Source organism: Pristiophorus japonicus, chromosome 2, assembly GCF_044704955.1.
Source record: "Pristiophorus japonicus isolate sPriJap1 chromosome 2, sPriJap1.hap1, whole genome shotgun sequence".
NCBI lineage: Eukaryota > Metazoa > Chordata > Chondrichthyes > Pristiophoridae > Pristiophorus > Pristiophorus japonicus.
This window is the reverse complement of record NC_091978.1, coordinates 245,664,151-245,685,013: the sequence shown is the minus strand read 5'-3', so window position 1 is coordinate 245,685,013 and position 20,863 is coordinate 245,664,151. Positions and strand designations below refer to the sequence as shown.

Sequence of the window (20,863 nt, the reverse complement as noted above, 5' to 3'; positions counted from 1 at the left end):
TCATTTCAAAATTAGAGATGGTTTTCCATAATGCCATCTGGTTCTGTGCCCTTTTTCCAGATGTGCTGATAATTTCACCTGTGGTGCCTCAGTAATTGCTTGGAAAGAGGCTTGTTTATTGCAGTAGCATGGAGATAGTTTCTGTATACTTTATATAACTTTAACAGGACAATTTACATAAGTGTGTCTTGGCCATGTTCAGAACCAAGAGGGATCAGTGTAGCAGTTTCAGCCGATGAAGCATAAAAAAAAATTCAATTGGTTTGTCTAATTCTTAAGATTGAACTAAACACATATTGCCTTTTTTTCTACTGTTGCAAATCATTTATGTTGTTTTCTTGCAGAATATATTTGTTGAATTTCAAAACAGCAGAGAAAAAGCCCTTCCCTCTGATGCTTTACGCAATGCTCTTGCTGAAAGCTTTAAAGATGAGCATCGTTTTCAACTAGGTCTAATGGATGATGCAGCAGAATGTTTTGTAAGTATCCCAGTGATTTAGGTGTGTTTTATTCGTACAGTCATTAGAAACTAAAAGCCCAGAAGGAGGCCATTTGGCTCGTCGTGCCCCTGCTGGCTCTTTGAAAAAGCAGTCATGCTTAGTCCCATACCCCTGCTTTTTGTCTGTAAACCTGTAATTTCCTCATCCTCAAGAACTTGTCAACTCCCTTTAAAATTATTTGTGGAATCAGCTTCCACTAACTTTTCAGGTGGAGCATTCCAGATCTCAACAACTCTGAGCGAGGGGAAAAAACCTCATCTCCCCTCTAGATCTTTTGCCAGTGATTTTAAATCTATGACCTCTGGTTATTGACCCACTTGTCAAAGGAAACAGCCCTTTTATATCTACTGTATCAACACCCCACATCACCATAGACCTCTTTTAGGTCACCTCATAACCTCCTCTGTTCCAAGGAGAACAGTTCTAACTTATCCAACCTCTCCTCATAACTGAAGTCCCTCATCCCTGGTAACATCCTGGTAAACCTCCTCTGTGCTCTTTCAAAGGCTTTTACATCTTTTCTGAAGTGTGATGACCAGAATTGTCCACAATACTCCAGCTAAGGCCCACCCAGTGATTTATAAAGTTCTAACCTTTATATTCTATACCTCCTATTTATAAACCCAAGTAACCCATCTGCTTTTTTAGCTACCTTATTAACGTGTCCTTCCACCTTTAAGGATTTTTGTATATGAACACCAAAGTCTTTCTGCTCATCTACACTTTTTAAAATCGTGCATTTATAGTACACTGCGTTTCCATATTAATCCTTCCCAAGTGCATCACTTCACCCTTCCTTCTCCACATTGAACTCCATCTGTTATGCTTCTGCCCATTTCACCATCCTGTCTGTCATCATGAAATCTTACAACTATCCTCATCGATATCTACAACGTTGTTTAGTTTTGTATCATCTGCAAACATTATAATGCTGCTCCCTACACACGAGTCTAGGTCATTTATAAACATTAGAGAGAAATGGCCCAAAACTAACCCTTGGGGAATACCACTACAAACCACTTCCCAGTCTGAAAAGCATCCAACCACCACCACTCTCTGCTTCCTGTCACTAAGCTAATTCCGTATCCATATCACCACTTTCCACTTAATTCCATGGGCTTCCATCTTCTTAACAAGTCTGCTGTGTGGCACTTTGTAGAGTTCAGAAGGATGAGAGGTGATCTTATCAAAACACAAGATAACAAGGGGGCTCGACAAGGTAGATGCAGAGAGGATATTTCCACTCGGGAAACTAGAACTAGGGGGCATAGTCTCAGAATAAGGGGCTGCCCATTTAAAATTGAGATGAGGAGGAATTTCTTCTCTCAGGGTTGTAAATCTATGGAATTTTCTGCCCCAGAGAGTTGAGTCATTGAATATATTTAAGGCGGAGATAGAATAAGGAAATAAAGGGAAGTGGAGCTGAGATCATGATCAGATCAGCCATGATCTTGCTAAATGGTGGTGCAGGTTCGAAGGGCCGAATGACCTACTCCTGCACCTATTTTCTATGTATCTATGTAAATGGCGGAGCAGGCTCGAGGGGCAAATGGTCTAGTCCTGCTCCTATTTCTTATGTTAATGCCTTCCAAAAGTCCATATATTCATTTACTGCTCTACCTCGATTAACCTTCTCTGTTACCTCATCATAGAATTCAATCAAGTTAGTCAGACACAATTTGCCTTTAACAAATCCATGCTGGTTTCCTTGATTAACCCAAATGAAAGTTTATTTTGTCCCTGATAATGGTTTTCAACAATTTCCTGCACCCGTTCAGTGATATTCTTTAATCCTGGCACCATTCATGTTTGTGGTTGCAGAAATGCCTGTTTATGCCTCTAACTATAGAATCCCCTATGACTACTGCATTTCTACTCTTTTTTTTTCTACTTGTGTGCAGTCAAATCTCCTGTGACGCCAACGAGTCGTCGCACTCTCCACCATCTAAAACTGGTTGGCGAGTACTGCTGGCTTGGGGGATTCCTCCATTATCTGTGACTTCCACCTACCATGTCTGGTGTTCACCCACTCTCTCGCCTTCTGCGGCAGTGGGGTGACCAACACTTGGAACGTAAGGTCCAGGAAACTGTGATTCCTGGATACACTGCAGTGCCACTCGCTGCTCCTAAAGCTCCAAAACTCAGAGTTTGAGCTCGAGCAACTTGTGGCAATTCCTTCAAAAATGGTTATCCAGGATGCATGAAGTGTCCTGATCCCACGTAGAACAGAATGCATGTACAATGGGTCCCCATTGGCCTGCCATGGAAGTCAATTCACTGACTTCTAAATCAACGAGACCGTGACCACAAAAACACTTGACACTGAACTTTTTAAAATGTGATGCTGTTGTCTGTGATGCTGAGCTCTGAGACGAAGGGCTCAATTTTTCCCCATGATTTGCGCCGATTTTTTGGAGCAGGCTGCTCTTTTTGGCCTAAGTTGAAAAACCAGTTTCCCCAATTAATTTGCATCACTCAGCTAGTTATGATTTATTTAGGCCAGTTTTTTTTTCAGCCAATGGGGATGTAACCAGCCACCTACGCCAATTCTGGCCATTTAGGGAAGTTTGGCCAGCTGAGAGTTACTCCAGTTGTGCTTAGGCCAGCGTATGTGGCCTCTGCAGAAAAACCTTCCCTCGAGTTTAGGAAATTGTCGCAGCAAGAGAGAGGGAGAGAGCTGTATGCTTCACTTTGTAGCCTGAGCTCATATTGTGTCCCTGGTTACCATGGCAGCCCGATCTTTTTGGTGCAGATCAAGGCTCCACCCCCAAAACTAAAGGTTGGGTTACACCACGTCAAAATGAAGAAATCCAACGGGGAAACTTAGAAGCGTTTTTTTTGGTGACCTTGGGGCCCCAAAAAATCGAGCATAACTCTTCAAGTACGGCAAAATAAATGCTTTGGGGAAAATTGAGCTCCAAGGGTTGGATTTTCGACTTTTAAAATTTCGGGGCGTTAATGGTGGCGGGGTGGTCCTGATACCGCCTGGAAAAATTTTGAGGCTCAACAACAACAACTTGTATTTATATAGCGCCTTTAACGTAGTAAAACGTCCCAAGGGCGCTTCACTGGAGTGTTTTAAGACAAAACAAATAAATTTGACACCGAGCCACTGAAGAAATAATTATGGCAGATGACCAAAAGCTTGGTCAAAAAGTAGGTTTGAAGAAGCGCCTTGAAGGAGGAAAACGAGGTAGAGAGGCGTAGAGTGGGGGAGTGGGATTGGGGGGGGCGGAGTTCCAGAGCTTCGGGCCTAGGCTACTGAAGGCACGGCCACCATTGGTTGAGCAGTTATATTCGGGGTGGGGGGGTGGGGTGCTGAAGAAGATTAGAGATAGGAAGGGGCAGATCCATGGAGGGATTTGTAAATGAGGATGAGATTTTTGAAATCGAGGCGTTGCTTTACCAGGAGCCAATGTAGGTCAGCGAACGCAGAGGTGATGGGTGAGCAGGACTTGGTGAGAGATAGGACATAGGCTGCCAAGTTTTGGATGACCTCAAGGTAATGTAGATTAGAATGTGGAAGGCCAGCCAGGAATGCGTTGGAAGTGTCAAGTCTTAGAGGTAACAAAGGCATGGATGAGGGTTTCGGCAGCAGATGAGCTGAGGCAGGGGCAGAGACTGGCAATGTAACTAGAGATGGAAATAGGCAGTTTTCGTTATGCAGCGGCTATGTGGCCAAAAGCTCATTTCGGGGTCAAATATGACACATAGGTTGCCAGCAGTCTGGTTCAGCCTCAGAAAGATGCTAGGGAGATGGATGGAGTCGCTGGTTAGGGAACGCAGTTTATGGCTTCGGTCTTCCCAATGTTTAATTGGAGAAAATTTCTGTGTCAAGTTAGAGACCATGGAAGGCGAGAGAAGTGGCGGTGAGGTTGAGCTGGGTGTCATCACCATCGAGCATACAGCCTCAGTCAGCAAAATTGGGCATGTGGGGCGGAGTGCTAAGGGAGGTGTTGCACACTCTTGGGGCTGTAGGCCGGCTTAGCATGCAAAAATCCAAAGCTAAAGAACCGACCTCTGGCGTTCTTGAGAGCGGCTTGGGGAGGAAAAAAAAACTGAAAACAACCCATGAAAAACATTCCCAAAAAATACCTCTACATAAATCGCGAAAAAAAAAAATGAAAAACAATCACACTTCCCTGAGGTGGGCGTTACTTACCTCACTACAGCCGCAACAGCTTGGACTACCCGTTTTCACAAGGGATCCCAGCATAACCCTCCACAGTGCGCTATGGATCGGGCGGAGGCAAAAATCAATCCAGTGTCGCAACCAGGGGCATTGCACACATCACCTCTTCCAAGCGGTAATGCTCTGCGCCCCACTGAAACCGGCCCCGAAAGCCCCGGCAGGGCGCTGGAAACTGGCTGCCTGTCCAGAAGAGCTTACTGCCGCCCCTCCAGTGTGAAAACAGACAGCCAAGAGAGGAAAATCCAGCCCTTAGATACTAAAATAGTAAAAATGTTAACTGAAAACTCTGGAATTGATATCTATCAATCTAAAACACAGTGGTAACTACCATCAAGTGAATTATCAACAACGGTGAAAAAACGGCTGTTACCCACCAGCCCGCTCGGTCCCTTGCAGTGGCGTCACCAAAATAATTTCTTTCTCAGTTTTCTGTGTTCAGCTCACACTTTGACTTGCCCTCAAGCTGGCTCTCTGCGCTCTCCCTGGCTCTCTGCGCTCTCACTGGCTCATCGCTGCCAGTTCTTCTGCTTTTATCTGTTGGTTTCTTGCACTGTCTCCTCTCGGGCTCGCTCTCTCAAATATTGCAAATTATTAGTTTAATTTGTTATTGCACGTCTGGTCCAGTGGCATGGCTGTGTTCCAGGAGGGCTCCTGTGATGCAACTTTGGATTCATACAAGAATCTACAAACATTGCGACAGACAGACGCCAGAGATTGATCATCAGCATATTTGGTGTAGTGGAGGATGGATTCCCATCAGGAGCTATCCAAATCAGGGGAAATAGTTTGATGCTGGGAGAGCACCGTTGTTCTAAGCTTCCCAAATGACCAAATTCTCAGAAGACCAAGTAAATTTGAAGATAAGAGGAGAAATTACAGGGAGAGCTCTGGAGGCATATAAAGTGCATTATAGGCAGAAACAAATTTTAAGGCGAAGTACCAGGAAGAAATCAAGATCTAAGGGTATATTGGACATAGTTAAGTCAGCAGTCAAAGGGAATAAAGATTAAAGTAAACATATAGGCCCCAAGTTTCCACACGCGGCAAAACAGGCGCCCCTCCAAGCTGGGCGCCCGTTTTTCGCGCCGAAAACGTCGCCTGAAAAAAAACGCGCTATTCTTGAGCGCTTTGCAGCTCGATGTCAGCTTGGCGTGGCGCTCAGGGGGCGGAGCCTACCACTCGCGCCGATTTTGTAAGTAGGAGGGGGCGGGTACCATTTAAATGAGTTTTTTTCGTGCCGGCAACCCTGCGCGTGCGCATTGGAGCGTTCGCGCACGCGCAGTGTGAAGGAAACATTGGCACTCGGCCATTTTTGTAGCTGTTCAATTTTTAACATTTTTTAATAAAACCACATTGCCCTTCCATGATCAGCACTGAGGCTTCTTGCAGCAGTGAGAAGGCTGCAGGAAGCCTCAAAAATTGAGGCAGCCGTTTCCTGATGGGCCCGACCAACGGCAGGGGGGCCTCTTCCCTCCCCCCCCCCCCCCCCCCCCCGCCGTCGGGAATGGCTGCCTCAACTTCTGAGGCTTCCTGCAGCCTTCTCACTGCCTCCCCCCCCGCCGTCGGGAACGGCTGCCCCTTTCCCCCCCCCAGCTGCCGTCGGTCGGGCCCTTACTGCCTCCCCCCCTCTGCCGTCGGGAACGGCTACTGCCGTCGGTCGGGCCCTTACTGCCTTCCCTCCCCTGCCGTCGGGAACGGCTGCCTCAACTTGTGAGGCTTCCTGCAGCCTTCTCCCTGCCTGAAGCACTTTCACACAGGTAGGAACATGGTTTATTTAATCTTTTCTTTGCTTATAAATTTTTATTCAGGTTGGAATTATTTGTATAATATTTGTATAAGTATAACTAAGGATTTATTGTAGAATGTAATGACTTCCCTTCTCCCCCCTTCCCCCACCTCGTCCCGGACGCCTAATTTGTAACCTGCGCCTGATTTTTTAATGTGTAGACGAGGCTTTTTCAGGCCTGCAAAAATCTTCACTTGCTCCATTCTAAGTTAGTTTGGAGTACGTTTTCACTGTGGAAACTTTCAAATCAGGCGTCAGTGGCCGGACATGCCCCCTTTTGGAAAAAAAAATTCTGTTCAAAAGTGAAACTGTTCTAACTGACTAGAACTGCAGAAAACTTAAATGTGGAGAATTGCGATTTCTAACATACTCCGTTCTCCACCAGTTGCTCCTAAAAAATCAGGAGCAAATCATGTGGAAACTTGGGGCCAAAGATTGCATGTAACACAAGATTAATTAAAAGGGGACAAATGGAAGAGACAAAGATAGGGGCATATATATAAAGCAAAAGGGAGTGAATGAGAAAAGTAAGATTTAAAGAACAATATAAGATAGCAGTAAAAGTTACAATGTATATTTGCTGTAGAATGTTTACAAATAGCTGAGCTAAAAGATGTGAAATTTGACTACTGATCAATACGATTAAATAATCTGTTCTGGCTTTAGAGAGGTAAATGCAGGAATTTACAAGGTCAAGCACAAGCGCTATTGAGGGCAAATGGAAATTGGGAGAGGGACGGGAGAGACAAGGTTCAAGAAGTGAAGGAACAACTAAAGCAAATGAATAGGTGGCTGTCTGCAGCATGTGAATATCTGCTCCCCAGCTGGTCCCAGCTGATTTGCAGATTAAATTCATCTAAGTCTTTGGACTCAATTTTTTCAGGTCATTTGCGCTGTTTTTTTGGAGGCGTTTTTTTTCCAAGTTTCCCCCTGGAATCTGCGCCGGTTTAACTGACTTAGTTACGATTTTTCTAGGCCAGTTTTTTTTATGTCATGTCCCAATTTTTTTTTATATACCTGTCAGTGTAGTAAATGGAAGTTTGTTGGATTTCAGAAGTTTTCTTTTTAGGAGAGGAGGATTTTGTACTTCAATAAAATTATTCTTGTATCAAACTTTACTTTAAGACCACTTACAAATTTTAAACTTGTAAATTTACATAACTTACAAAAACCTTTTAATTTGAGAACAGTAACAACAACAGCAAAGAAAGGCTGCACCCACCCATCTCTCCTCCCCCTTATTCTAATACTGCTCACTGCACTTGGACTTGGACTCTCCACTACCCCTGCCCGCAGGTGGTGGTGCAGTGTTTCTCGGCTTGGTACCAAGCTTGTTCTTTCTAAGATCTCTGGTACTGCGCACCTGTTGTGGGGTGGGGGGGGGGGCGCGTGTCGGTGGCAGGCAGCGAGTTGGAGGGCCTGGCCCGGCCTTGGGATCTTCAGAAGCTGGTGTGGGGATTGGAGTGGGAGTCACAGTTGATACTGTCAATGGGCGCAGGGTCTAGGCGTGTTCCCTTATTGCAGCTGCTAACTCCAACATGCCGTCCCTTACGTGCCTTGACATCAATGACATGCAACATTCCCTCCCTCATGGTCAGTAACAGCGCATCAGCTACCTCTGACATTCCCTCCCTCATGGCCATTATTCAATCACTGATGGTCCCGGATATCGTTCCCATTTCTCGTGTCATTGCTGTTACTTCTCCCGACAGTCCCGCTACCTCATCATTCACCCCACTGATGGTATCCAGGAGTGATCAGGTAAGGTCAGTGCTCTCCGCACTCAATGACATCATCTGAACCACATCTGTTAGATTCTGTACCTCAGGAGAGCGTAGTTGAGCTCTCCTTCCCCTCCTCCCCATGGGTGTTCCTTGCTGCACCCCACCACTGGGACCCGCAGCCTGGGACAGTGGGGCCCGGGGTGTGCCTCGCTGCACCCCGCCACTGGGAGCCGTAACCTCGGAAGATGGTAAACCATGGAATGTCCCACCAGGATTCAAACCACTAGTTATGAAAGGGGCTGTCACTGCAATGAGCAGCACCTCCTCCAAAGTTATTAAAACACTGGAGGCTTCATCCAGCTCCGTCCCTTCCCTCTCACCCCCATGTTCTTGGTCTGGAGGGTTGGATTGGAAGATGTTCTCCTCTTCAGGCTCGTCTGCATCTGAATCATCATCTGCATCGTCAAGTTCTGCAAAATATAACACAACAGACAAATGGTTAGCAGCAGAGGAGGGGGCAGGGTGGGTGGCATGAGTAGGCTCATTTGAAGGACCATGATGAATTTGCAGGACTTACCCTCTCCCTCGAGTGTGGGCCCAGCATGTGCAGTGGTAATTGCTTTTCTCCAGGCAGGATCCATCAAAGCAGCGACTCTCTCTTCCAAGGATGTCAGTGGGTGCAGATTTGCCGGGCCTCCTCCTGTTCAAGTTCTTTCCCATTTATTATGTGCCATCTTCCTCTGCAAAGATTAAAAAACCTAACTTTTTAGAGAGGGTGTCTTTCTGCCTGGTGGGACATACAGATGGTCACATTTGCAATTGCAATTCCAGTTAATAAATGAAAATATTACTTGCACTAACTACTTGACCAAGATCCTGCCACATTTTACACTGGCCTCCAGATCTCGTGGTGGTCACCATTGCACAGTAATCTTCTTGGTTCCAGCATTTCTTCATTTCTTTGGATGGAACATTTGTGACCTCTGCTGGTGTCCAGCTCCTGCCATCTGTTCTCAATCACAGTAACTAGTGCCTCCACTAATTCTTGGTCCTTATACCGCGTTGCATCTTGTGTAGCTGCGATTTTTCCAATGCTCTCACACGGCACACCTTCTCACACACACAACTGGCTCTTTAAAAATGGGCAATTGCCAACTTGGAGCTGTACTGCGCATGCGCGTCCATTGCAACAACGTCAGAAACATAACTTTTTTTTCCCCTGTGCACGCACAGAAGGTGCGGTATCATTTTTCGGCACAGACTGCAGGCTCCACCCCTGAAGCGACTGGACATGCTGCGCGCCGCCAAATTCTAATTATAGATCGGGGAAACTTTGGCAAATTATTTCCAGCGCATTTCTGGCCTAAAAAAATGGGCATAACTGACAATACACCAGAAAATGGGCTTGGGCAAAATTGAACCCTTTATCTTAGCTACAGTTTTCATCAAATATTACCTGTTTGTGTGACTACGAGCCCGAACCATTTCAAGATGATTTGGGAAGTCCTTGTGCTTATTTACCAATATATTTTTGTCATAAAGAAGATACTATTTGAAAGTGGAGTGGATTTAAAAAAAAAATCAAAAGTAAGCGTGCATGTAACTTGAATGATTGAGCTATTTGGTTAAAATTTATTTTTGTGGTTTCTAAATAGAATCAGTATAACTGAATTCACTCCAAGTGCGAAAAACTGCCTCCACTTCCCAAGAAATTGTGTTCAGACAGATTTTGAAATGTTACATGTGACGACTTCCTGCCTTGAATAACTTTTAATAGCGAACTATAGGCCCCAAGTTTCCACATGATTTGCTCCTGATTTTTAGGAGCAACTGGTGTAGAACGGAGTATCTTAGAAATCGGAATTCTCGTCATTTAGTTTGCTCCAGTTCTAGTCAGTTAGAACAGTTTCACTTTGGAACAGAATTTTTTTTTCAAAAGGGGGCGTGTCCGGCCACTTACATCAGTGAAAACTTACTCCAAACTAACTTAGAATGGAGTAAGTGAAGATTTTTGTACGCTCGAAAAAACCTTGTCTACACTTTAGAAAATTAGGCGTAGGTTACAAATCAGGCGTAGGGAATGGTGGGGGCGGGGGGAGCGGGGGGTTTAAAGGGAAGTTTACAAAAATTAAACACTTCAGTTTTACAAATAAAGAGCCATCATCAATAATAAATGATAAATACATCAATAAATCAACCAATAAATCAATCAAAAATAATTAATAAATAATTAAATACATAAAAAATCAATAAATAAAACATTTTCTACTTACCGACTGCAGCACCGGGAGCCCTCCAACAGCGTGCTGGGATGCCCCGCCCCCCCCAGTGTGTCTGTCAGTGTCTCTATCTCTCTGTCTGTCAGTGTCTCTCATTGTCTGCCAGTGTCTGTGTTTCTGACAGCGAGGGGGGCAGAGGGAGGGGTGGGGGGGAAAGGAGATGGAGGAGGAGGGGGGGGAGGGAGAGCAGGAGATTGGGGGAGGGGGAGGGAGAGGGAGGAGGACGGGGGGCGGAGGGAGGCTGAACGGGCCGGGCCCGAGACTTTGGGCAGGGCCCGTCCCCAGCACCAGATTTACAGGTAGGTGGCGTTGGGTCAGGGTGGGTGGTGATCGGGGAGAGTGAGGTCGGGTCGGGTCAGGTCCGGGGGTGGGGTGGGGGGGGGGTGGGGGCGGGGGGGAGTCGTGTCGGGTCCGGTCCGGGGGCGTGGGGGAAGCTGGAGTCGGGTTGGTGTCGGGTCCGGTCCGGAGGCGGGAGTCAGGTCCGGTCAGGAGGAAGCAGGAGCTGGCCGTCGGAGGAGCCTTATTCACGCAGCCCCAGTGAGGCCATTCGGCCAGGGCTAGGGGCTGCGTGCTTCGGTCCCTCCCACACAGTTTTGGGCGCCTGGAGCTACTGCACATGCGCGCCCACTGTAGCGCGCATGTGCAGAGGTCCCGGCACTGTTTTCAGCGCAGGGACCTGGCTCCGCCCCCTACAGCTCCTGCTGCGCTGCGCCACGCCAAAGACCTGCAGGAAGCTGGAGAATCTGGAGGGTTTTTTTAGGCGCACTTTGTGGCGCGAAAAACGGGTGTCCAGGTCGGGACTGCGCCATTCTAGGCGCGGCTCGAAACTTGGGCCCTATGTGTCTATATTTGTTCTCGTTGCTGGTCCTGAGAAAAGTCCTAAACATGCTTTCAGCAATTCGTTTTCAGTTGCATATCTGAATATGCTTTATTTAAAAAAAAAAGAAAAAATCTCCAGACAGAGTTGGCCAGCTTTGAGTAAATTTTGGCAATATGATTGAGTCATAACCAGGCTGGCTGAATTTTGCACACTTTGCCATTGAGCTCTTTTCTTACTCAACTGCTGCAACTGGTTTCTCATGCAGTTCTTCCTTTTAAGTTTTCCTGTGCACAGTCCCATTGTCTCAACTTTGGCCTTCCCTTGGTGTTTTCTTAGCCATTTCATTAGCTTCTGAAGCTACATAACACCAGCCCATTGAATTCCTTAATAGTATTGGTCACTAGCTGGTACTCATTATCTTCCATGTACCGCATGCTTCAAAAGCATTAACCAATGTAAGGGGAAAACGGGAAGGCTTCTCCTCCCATGAGCGGGCCTCCTGATATAGAGGGTCGACGCTCGCCCCAACCCGCGTAACAGCCCCCGGAGTTAGCAGACAGAGACGAATGGCAAGGTATAACGATCTTTTATTCCGAACACCTGGGAACACCTCTCATCACAGCAGCCTGTGAGTGGCGATGCTCTCCGAACAGCACAATCATACAACTTTTATACATTTCAAAAACCCCTCCGTTCCCTGGTAAGACCTCCCTAGATCTCTAATTGGACTACCTTATCAGTGCTACTTCTCTAATTGGACTACCTTATTAATGCTACTTTGGATTGGTCAAGACCCTCGTGACCACCTTAGGCCATGACTAGAATGACTTAATTAGGTCAGAATTTGTTGATTCTTCTTGATGCCCGTGAGTCTGCCTCGAGCCTCTTCGCAAGGTCTTTTCAATGTCAGTTTAGGTTCTCACATCGTATCCTGTCGGAATATTATTGAATTGATAACTTCTGGAGCCTTGGTATTGGAATGTATAAGGCCAAAGAGAGGTCTTTTACCTCCTTATGGGTCAGTGCAGGAACCAGCACGTTAACCCTTGTCCCGCTGGTACCCCTAATGCCAAATGTTTCTCTTACAGCCACTACTTCTGTGCTTTTATCTTGGCACCAAATAAAGGTATTGGCCACACAGTAGCCTCTTACACTCCTTTTCACAGTTTGTGTGCTGCTTCTTCAGCATGGTTTCAGTCAAATACTTCCAACTAGAGCAACATAGAGTAACCTCTGAGTATACAGCTTCATAGGTATACAAACTCTCACCACTTCTACCTCCATACCATTACTGTTTGCATGTTTGTTTTTTCAGTCTTCATTCTTCTGTGTTGTTCCTCATTAAACTTTGGAAACTTTTATCCTTCATAATCCAGTTCCTTAAATATTATTATGACAAGAACTAAGAATTAGGTGCTGCCTGACCTGTTGGGTATTCCCAGTATTTTTGGTTTTTGTTATCTAAGAATCCAATAAGGGTAACATCACCCACTTTTTCCCAGGTCCTAGCATACTTTTATACCTTCAATCTCTCAGCCTTTAGTGCCTCTGAATTCACTTCCGATGACTATTGAATGAGATTAGTGATAATACAGCCCTGATCGCTTCTGTCCACTTCAAGCCATTGTTTTCTTTGAGCTCTTACTTATCTTTGTCTTGTACATTTCCATGAGCAGTTTGGTAAATTTTTCATCCGTGATCTCGCCACACATGATTAAACGTTACGAGACCCATCCACGTGGACTTTGGGGATGTAGATATAAATGAGGCTATGATGCAGACAGCAGGTCCAAACAAAAATAGAAAACAAGTGGTTCAACCAAATGTCATCTATTTGATAGGAAAGGTTAAGAAAACAATGGACAGATGGTATAATTTTGACAAGAACAGCAGATGTGTCATGCAACAATGGCTTTAAAAAGCTGTGAGAATGTCAAAGATGATGACTGCGAAAGAGGTTTTAGAAAGGAAAGTAGCAAAAATGAAAAAAGTGAATAGAATGAAAACAGATTTTAAATTAACTCAGTGGGGGGAAAAAAAGTCAAAGGGTGAACAAGGGTTTTAAAAAAAAATCATCATATGACGAGGAAGTATCTTGCATGAATTTGTTCCAGAAATTATTGAACAGAAAGATGCTGTTCAAATAATAGCTTATTCTTCAACACACAGTTTTTCAGAGCCCGTTGTCTCTTCTTCATGCAGGGTCAAGTGTTTTATGTCTGTCTCCTGTAATGTATTTTACGTCATAGGATATCTGCAACATTTCTTTGGTCTATGATCAAATCCAGCTCCTTTTGTGTGCATCTTCCTGCAATTTTAGTCTTTCTGTCACTTTTGCATCATTGCAATGGATTTACTAGGATTTCTTTTGGCTATACTGGAAAACAGCCAGGGCCAGACTTTCCACATTGAAAAATAGCTCAATTTTTTTTTGGCATTATTTGCAAATAACGGCTGATTTTTTTTAATGCCAAAATAGCGCCAACCAAATAAGGCCTAAGTTTCGCCAAAAGTTTTAAAATATTGGCGTAGCCTTAAAATACCACCGTTTTTAAGAACGGAGTTAAATGTTTTTGCCTTAAAAATAACGCCTGTTTTGCGCATACCCAACATAGCATTTACTTGAGGCTCTAAAGTTAAAATGCAGGCAGGGAGATTACTCTGACCAAAAGATTCCTTATTCTCTGCTTTGATGCTGGTGAATGGATACTTAAGCATTTTTTAGTGAAACTTGTTCTATAAAATAAACATGGCCTGACCACAGAGCGTTACATAGAAAATAGGTGCAGGAGTAGGCCATTTGGCCCTTCGAGCCTACACCACCATTCAATATGATCATGGATGATCATACAACTTCAGTACCCCATTCCTGCTTTCTCTCCACACCCCTTGATCCCTTTAGCCGTAAGGGCCACATCTGACTCCTTTTGAATATATCTAACGAACTGGCCTCAACAACTCTCTGTGGTAGAGAATTCCACAGGTTCACAATTCTCTGAGTGAAGAAGTTTCTCCTCATCTCGGTCCTAAATGGCTTACCCCTTATTCTTAGACTGTGATCCCTGGTGCTGGAACTCCCCAGCAACGGGAACATTCTTCCTGCATCTAACCTGTCCAGTCCCGTCAGAATTTTATAAGTTTCTATGAGATCCCCCCTCATTCTTCTAAATTCCAGTGAATATAAGCCAAGCCGATCCAGTCTGTCTTCTGTGTGTGTGTGTCTCTCGCTCTCTCTGTCTCTCGCTCTCTCTGTCTCTCGCTCTCTCTGTCTCTCGCTCTCTCTGTCTCTCGCTCTCTCTGGCTCTCGCTCTCTCTGGCTCTCGCTCTCTCTGGCTCTCGCTCTCTCTGGCTCTCGCTCTCTCTGGCTCTCGCTCTCTCTGGCTCTCGCTCTCTCTGGCTCTCGCTCTCTCTGGCTCTCGCTCTCTCTGGCTCTCGCTCTCTCTGGCTCTCGCTCTCTCTGGCTCTCGCTCTCTCTGGCTCTCGCTCTCTCTGGCTCTCGCTCTCTCTGGCTCTCGCTCTCTCTGGCTCTCGCTCTCTCTGGCTCTCGCTCTCTCTGGCTCTCGCTCTCTCTGGCTCTCGCTCTCTCTGGCTCTCGCTCTCTCTGGCTCTCGCTCTCTCTGGCTCTCGCTCGCTCTGGCTCTCGCTCGCTCTGGCTCTCGCTCGCTCTGGCTCTCGCTCGCTCTGGCTCTCGCTCGCTCTGGCTCTCGCTCGCTCTGGCTCTCGCTCGCTCTGGCTCTCGCTCGCTCTGGCTCTCGCTCGCTCTGGCTCTCGCTCGCTCTGGCTCTCGCTCGCTCTGGCTCTCGCTCGCTCTGGCTCTCGCTCGCTCTGGCTCTCGCTCGCTCTGGCTCTCGCTCGCTCTGGCTCTCGCTCGCTCTGGCTCTCGCTCGCTCTGGCTCTCGCTCGCTCTGGCTCTCGCTCGCTCTGGCTCTCGCTCGCTCTGGCTCTCGCTCGCTCTGGCTCTCGCTCGCTCTGGCTCTCGCTCGCTCTGGCTCTCGCTCGCTCTGGCTCTCGCTCGCTCTGGCTCTCGCTCGCTCTGGCTCTCGCTCGCTCTGGCTCTCGCTCGCTCTGGCTCTCGCTCGCTCTGGCTCTCGCTCGCTCTGGCTCTCGCTCGCTCTGGCTCTCGCTCGCTCTGGCTCTCGCTCGCTCTGGCTCTCGCTCGCTCTGGCTCTCGCTCGCTCTGGCTCTCGCTCTCGCTCTCGCTCGCTCTGGCTCTCGCTCTCGCTCTCGCTCTCTCTGGCTCTCGCTCTCGCTCTCTCTGGCTCTCGCTCTCGCTCTCTCTGGCTCTCGCTCTCGCTCTCTCTGGCTCTCGCTCTCGCTCACTCTGGCTCTCGCTCTCTCTGGCTCTCGCTCTCTCTGGCTCTCGCTCTCTCTGGCTCTCGCTCTCTCTGGCTCTCGCTCTCTCTGGCTCTCGCTCTCTCTGGCTCTCGCTCTCTCTGGCTCTCGCTCTCTCTGGCTCTCGCTCTCTCTGGCTCTCGCTCTCTCTGGCTCTCGCTCTCGCGCTCTCTGGCTCTCGCTCTCGCTCTCTCTGGCTCTCGCTCTCGCTCTCGCTCTCGCTCTCTCTGGCTCTCGCTCTCGCTCTGGCTCTCGCTCGCTCTCGCTCTCGCTCTCTCTGGCTCTCGCTCTCGCTCTCGCTCTCGCTCTCTCTGGCTCTCGCTCTCGCTCTCTCTGGCTCTCGCTCTCGCTCTCTCTGGCTCTCGCTCTCGCTCTCTCTGGCTCTCGCTCTCGCTCTCGCTCTCGCTCTCGCTCTCGCTCTCGCTCTCGCTCTCGCTCTCGCTCTCTCTGGCTCTCGCTCTCGCTCTCTCTGGCTCTCGCTCTCGCTCTCGCTCTCGCTCTCGCTCTCGCTCTCTCTGGCTCTCGCTCTCGCTCTCTCTGGCTCTCGCTCTCGCTCTCTCTGGCTCTCGCTCTCTCTGGCTCTCGCTCTCTCTGGCTCTCGCTCTCTCTGGCTCTCGCTCTCTCTGGCTCTCGCTCTCGCTCTCTCTGGCTCTCGCTCTCGCTCTCTCTGGCTCTCGCTCTCGCTCTCTCTGGCTCTCGCTCTCGCTCTCTCTGGCTCTCGCTCTCGCTCTCGCTCTCTCTGGCTCTCGCTCTCGCTCTCGCTCTCTCTGGCTCTCGCTCTCGCTCTCGCTCTCGCTCTCTCTGGCTCTCGCTCTCGCTCTCTCTGGCTCTCGCTTCGCTCTCGCTCTCTCTGGCTCTCGCTTCGCTCTCGCTCTCTCTGGCTCTCGCTCTCGCTCTCTCTGGCTCTCGCTCTCGCTCTCGCTCTCTCTGGCTCTCGCTCTCGCTCTCTCTGGCTCTCTCTCTCTCTCTCTCTCTCTGGCTCTCTCTCTCTCTCTCTCTCTCTGGCTCTCTCTCTCTGGCTCTCTCTCTCTGGCTCTCTCTCTCTCTGGCTCTCTCTCTCTCTGGCTCTCTCTCTCTCTGGCTCTCTCTCTCTCTGGCTCTCTCTCTCTCTGGCTCTCTCTCTCTCTGGCTCTCTCTCTCTCTGGCTCTCTCTCTCTCTGGCTCTCTCTCTCTCTGGCTCTCTCTCTCTCTCTCTCTCTCTGGCTCTCTCTCTCTCTGGCTCTCTCTCTCTCTGGCTCTCTCTCTCTCTCTCTCTCTCTGGCTCTCTCTCTCTCTCTCTCTCTCTGGCTCTCTCTCTCTCTCTCTCTCTCTCTGGCTCTCTCTGTCTATCTCTGTCTCTCTCTCTCTCTGTCTCTCTCTGTCTGTCTCTCTCTCTCTCTCTCTGTCTCTCTCTCTCTCTCTCTCTCTCTCGTAACACAGCCCCTAAAGCCCTTTAACAAGGTTGGAAATGAGACTGAAATGTCTGTAGTTTCATGTCCTTGGGCTGCTGCTCTTTATTTCCCTGCTGCTGGTGATGGTGTTGTCTCCCAGGTCGGGTACTGAGACCAGTTATGGCCAGTGTGCCTGCTTTGAGGAGGAGGGCAGGGAAATTGCTACAGTGCAGGCTGAAGAATAAAACAAAATTACCGAAAAGTTTACATTTTCGAAATTGCTGCTTCGTAGTCAAAGTAGAACCTCAAATGTTCAGCGCATTTTTAAGTAGTTTTTATATAAAATAAGATTTTGTTCCCTCCCAAAGCTTTAAATTTTAGCTCCGGTTCCCAAGATGGCCCCGTTAATGCTGGTTTTGATCGGACTCGACTAGGTGTAAGGCAAGCTTTTTAAAAGTGGTATTTTGCACTGCCTTTAAAAATATCCTTATTGGGGGAAAAACTCTCAAACAGCATTATCGTTGGGTTTGACCCTGAGTGATGTCAGAAAAACGGTTCTCAAAAAGATCGTCCCTTATTTTTTTTAAAGATGGTGTTGCACCACTGGGGAAACTAGCAAAATGGCCCTAAATTTATTTAGCTCAAAAAAAAAACTTTTAGCTTTAAAAAATGGAGCTAAATCGATCCTTATGGTCGCGAATTTCAGGCCTCCAGATTGGTTGCCACTCGTCCTAAATTGGGATCCTGCACAAAGTTAATGTACCTTTTTGAACCTCTTGGTACAGTCATGTCAGCTGTGGCTCAGTGGGTAGGTTGTGTGGCTGAGTCAGGAGGTTGTATGTTCAAGGACCACACCAGAAACATGAGCACAAAAATCTAGGCTGACGCTCCAGTGCGGTGCTGAGGCAATGCTGCCTGTCAAATGTGCCGTTTTTTAGATGAGACATTGAACCAAGGTCCTGTCTGCTCTCCCAGGTTGATTTAAAAGATCCCATGGCACTATTTCGAAGAAGAGCAAGGGAGTTATCCCCGATGTCCTGGCCAATATTTATCCCTCAATCAACATAACAAAAACAGATTATCTGATCATGATCACATTGCTGTTTGTAGGAGCTTGATGTGGGCAACATTACAACACTTCAAAAAAAGTACTTCATTGGCTATAAAGTATTTTGAGACATTCTGAGGTCGTGAAAGTTGTATGTAAATGCAAATCTTTCTTGCATGCATTCTTAAACTTAGTCATGGAAGACTGCACTTTTCATGGCTGGTGACATTCAGGCACTAGTTATTAATCCTATTTCCCTGTTCAATAACATTGAACAGTTTTCAGGCTGGATTTCCTGTCAAAGGTCATTTTCTTTGGGCTTCTTTGAAACAGCAATTCATTGCCAAATAAGTTAAACTGTCATATGGAGCAACCACATGCTTATCAAATGCCAGTAGCATTAATTATGTTACATGAAAAGGGGGGCAGGAAGGAATTGAAGAATTCCAGCGGCATTAATCTGCTACAGTGCTACTGAATCAGATGCATTTAGAAGGAATGTTGCAGAAAAATTGATGGGAGTTAACCAGCTCTTCATGTTGACATAGCTGAAAATTACTGAATTTCATTACATCTATTTGTGAAGCACCTTGTTTTTTTTTTAAATGTTACAAAGCAATATATAAATGCAAATAATGACCATGGTCAAATCTGCACTTACCTTTACTTGTGATTCCTATTGGATCTTTTTAATGCTCTTTGATTAATTTATGAAGGATTGCCTCAGGACTCTCCTAATATTATGCAAGGATACATCTGTCTTCACTCTGCACTACCATTTTATATATATTTTAAAAACATCCCTTGTACTAGCTATGTAAATTGATGAATTAAATGTGAAGGCAAATGCTGATGCTTGGAAGCTTGAGATTTGTATTTCAGATTTAAAATGGTTGGGTTATCATTGGAAATTTTAACAGAACATGTATAGTGACCTTTATTTGAAGAGAGTCTGTGACTCACTAATGTGTTACATTGAGCGACAGATATGTGGATTTGACTCATCTGTTTTCTCTCATTTTTCGATTAACTTTAGGTAACAATTAAAATGATCAACAGATCTTGAAAGGGTTAAATTTTCATCATTCAGTGCTTCTGGAGTTCATCCATAATGGGAATTCTCTGCTGTGAGCAATAAAGATAATAATTTGCCCTAACTATATTGGGCCTGGAATCATACCCATGGTTCTGATACTAGCATCACAAGATTTCACTTTAATTTCCTTTTTTAGGAGAATATTTTGGAGAGAATTCACTTGCACATCGTCTCAGACACTGGAATGGATACATGCACCGCTAAGTCTTGCATCACCCACCAGAAATTTGCCATGACGCTTTATGAGCAGGTGAGATATGAAACTATTTTTATGCAGAATAAATACCATATAATTAAATATATGACCTAGTTGTAGTCGGCTTTGAAGAAATGCAGATTTCTTAAATTTATAATGGCAGATGCTGCTTGAGGCACCAAGTCCACAGAAAATTGCAGCGATGTATAAGAACATAAGAAATAGCAACAGGAGTAGGCCATATCGCCCTTCGAGCCTGCTCCGCCATTCAATAAGATCATGGCTGATCTGATCATGGACTCAGCTCCACTTCCCTGCCTGCTCCCCATAACTCCTTTATCGTTTACGAAACTGTCTATTTCTGTTTTAAATTTATTCAATGTCCCAACTTCCACAGCTCTGAGGCAGCGAATTTCATAGATTTACAACCCTCCAGAGAAGAAATTTCTCCTCATCTCTGTTATAAATGGGTGGCCCCTTATTCTAAGATCGTGCCCTCTAGTTCTAGTCTCCCCCATCAGTGGAAACATCCCCTCTGCATCCACCTTGTCAGGCCCCCTCCTAATCTTATACGTTTCGATAAGATCACCTCTCATTCTTCTGAATTCCAATGAGTAGAGGCCCAACCCAATCAACCTTTCCTCATAAGTCAACCCCCTCATCTCTGGAATCAACCTAGTGAACCTTCTCTGAACTGCCTCCAAAGCAAGTATATCCTTTCATAAATATGGAAATCAAAATTGCACGCAGTGTGTAAATGGAAAACCTTTTGCTTTGGAGAACTATGGTTATTGCTCTGAAATAGCATTCTGATTTTAAAAAAAAAGTTAGTTAGCATTCACAGCTTTCCTTTTTATCACCAGAATGTACTAATGGTTTTGGGGCAATAGAATTTTTTTTGAGTTAAAAGTAACCAAGTACACAAAATAAAAAAGAAGAAAAATCAGTCATAGTTTCCTTCTATTTCTGATTCCATGTTAGTAAATCATGTGTGCAAACCTCCCTCCAAGGACTTGAGCATGTAATATAGGCAGACACTTCAGTGCAGCCCTGAGAGAATGCTGCAATGTCGAGAGCTGCTGTGTTTTGGATGAGATGTTAAACCAAGATCCTGTCTGCCTGTTCAGATAGATCTAAAAGGTCCATTGATACAATTCAAAGAATAAAGGAGTTCTCTGTGTCCTAGCCAGCATTTATCACTCGATGTTTTTTTTCGTATTCGTCGATGTTTTGACGAAGAGTGATCAACCTGAAACGTTAACTTTGTTTCTCTCTCCACAGATGCTGCATGACCTGCTGAGATTTCCAGCATTTTCTGTTTTTATTTCAGATTAACTGGTCACTTATATCATTGATGTTTGTGGGATCTTGCTGTATTCTGATTGGCTGCTGTATTTCCCCTATATGACAGCAGTGAAATATACTTCAAAAGTAATTAATTGATTATGAAGAATTATGATTGCCCTGGGGATATGAAAGCTGCTTTCTACATGAAACAAACTAATTTTGTTTCATAAAGT

General features: G+C 46.1%; 1 protein-coding gene across 1 annotated transcript in view; it reads left to right on the top strand.

The window, feature by feature from the left end:
* The window catches only part of LOC139245193 (inactive ubiquitin carboxyl-terminal hydrolase 53-like), a 167,579-nt gene that overhangs the window by 47,052 nt on the left and 99,664 nt on the right, over positions 1-20,863 (top strand). The window contains exons 3-4 of the mRNA XM_070871130.1: positions 345-479; positions 19,284-19,397. Coding sequence (XP_070727231.1) covers positions 345-479; positions 19,284-19,397 — 249 coding nt within the window. The remainder of the gene's footprint in view (positions 1-344; positions 480-19,283; positions 19,398-20,863) is intronic.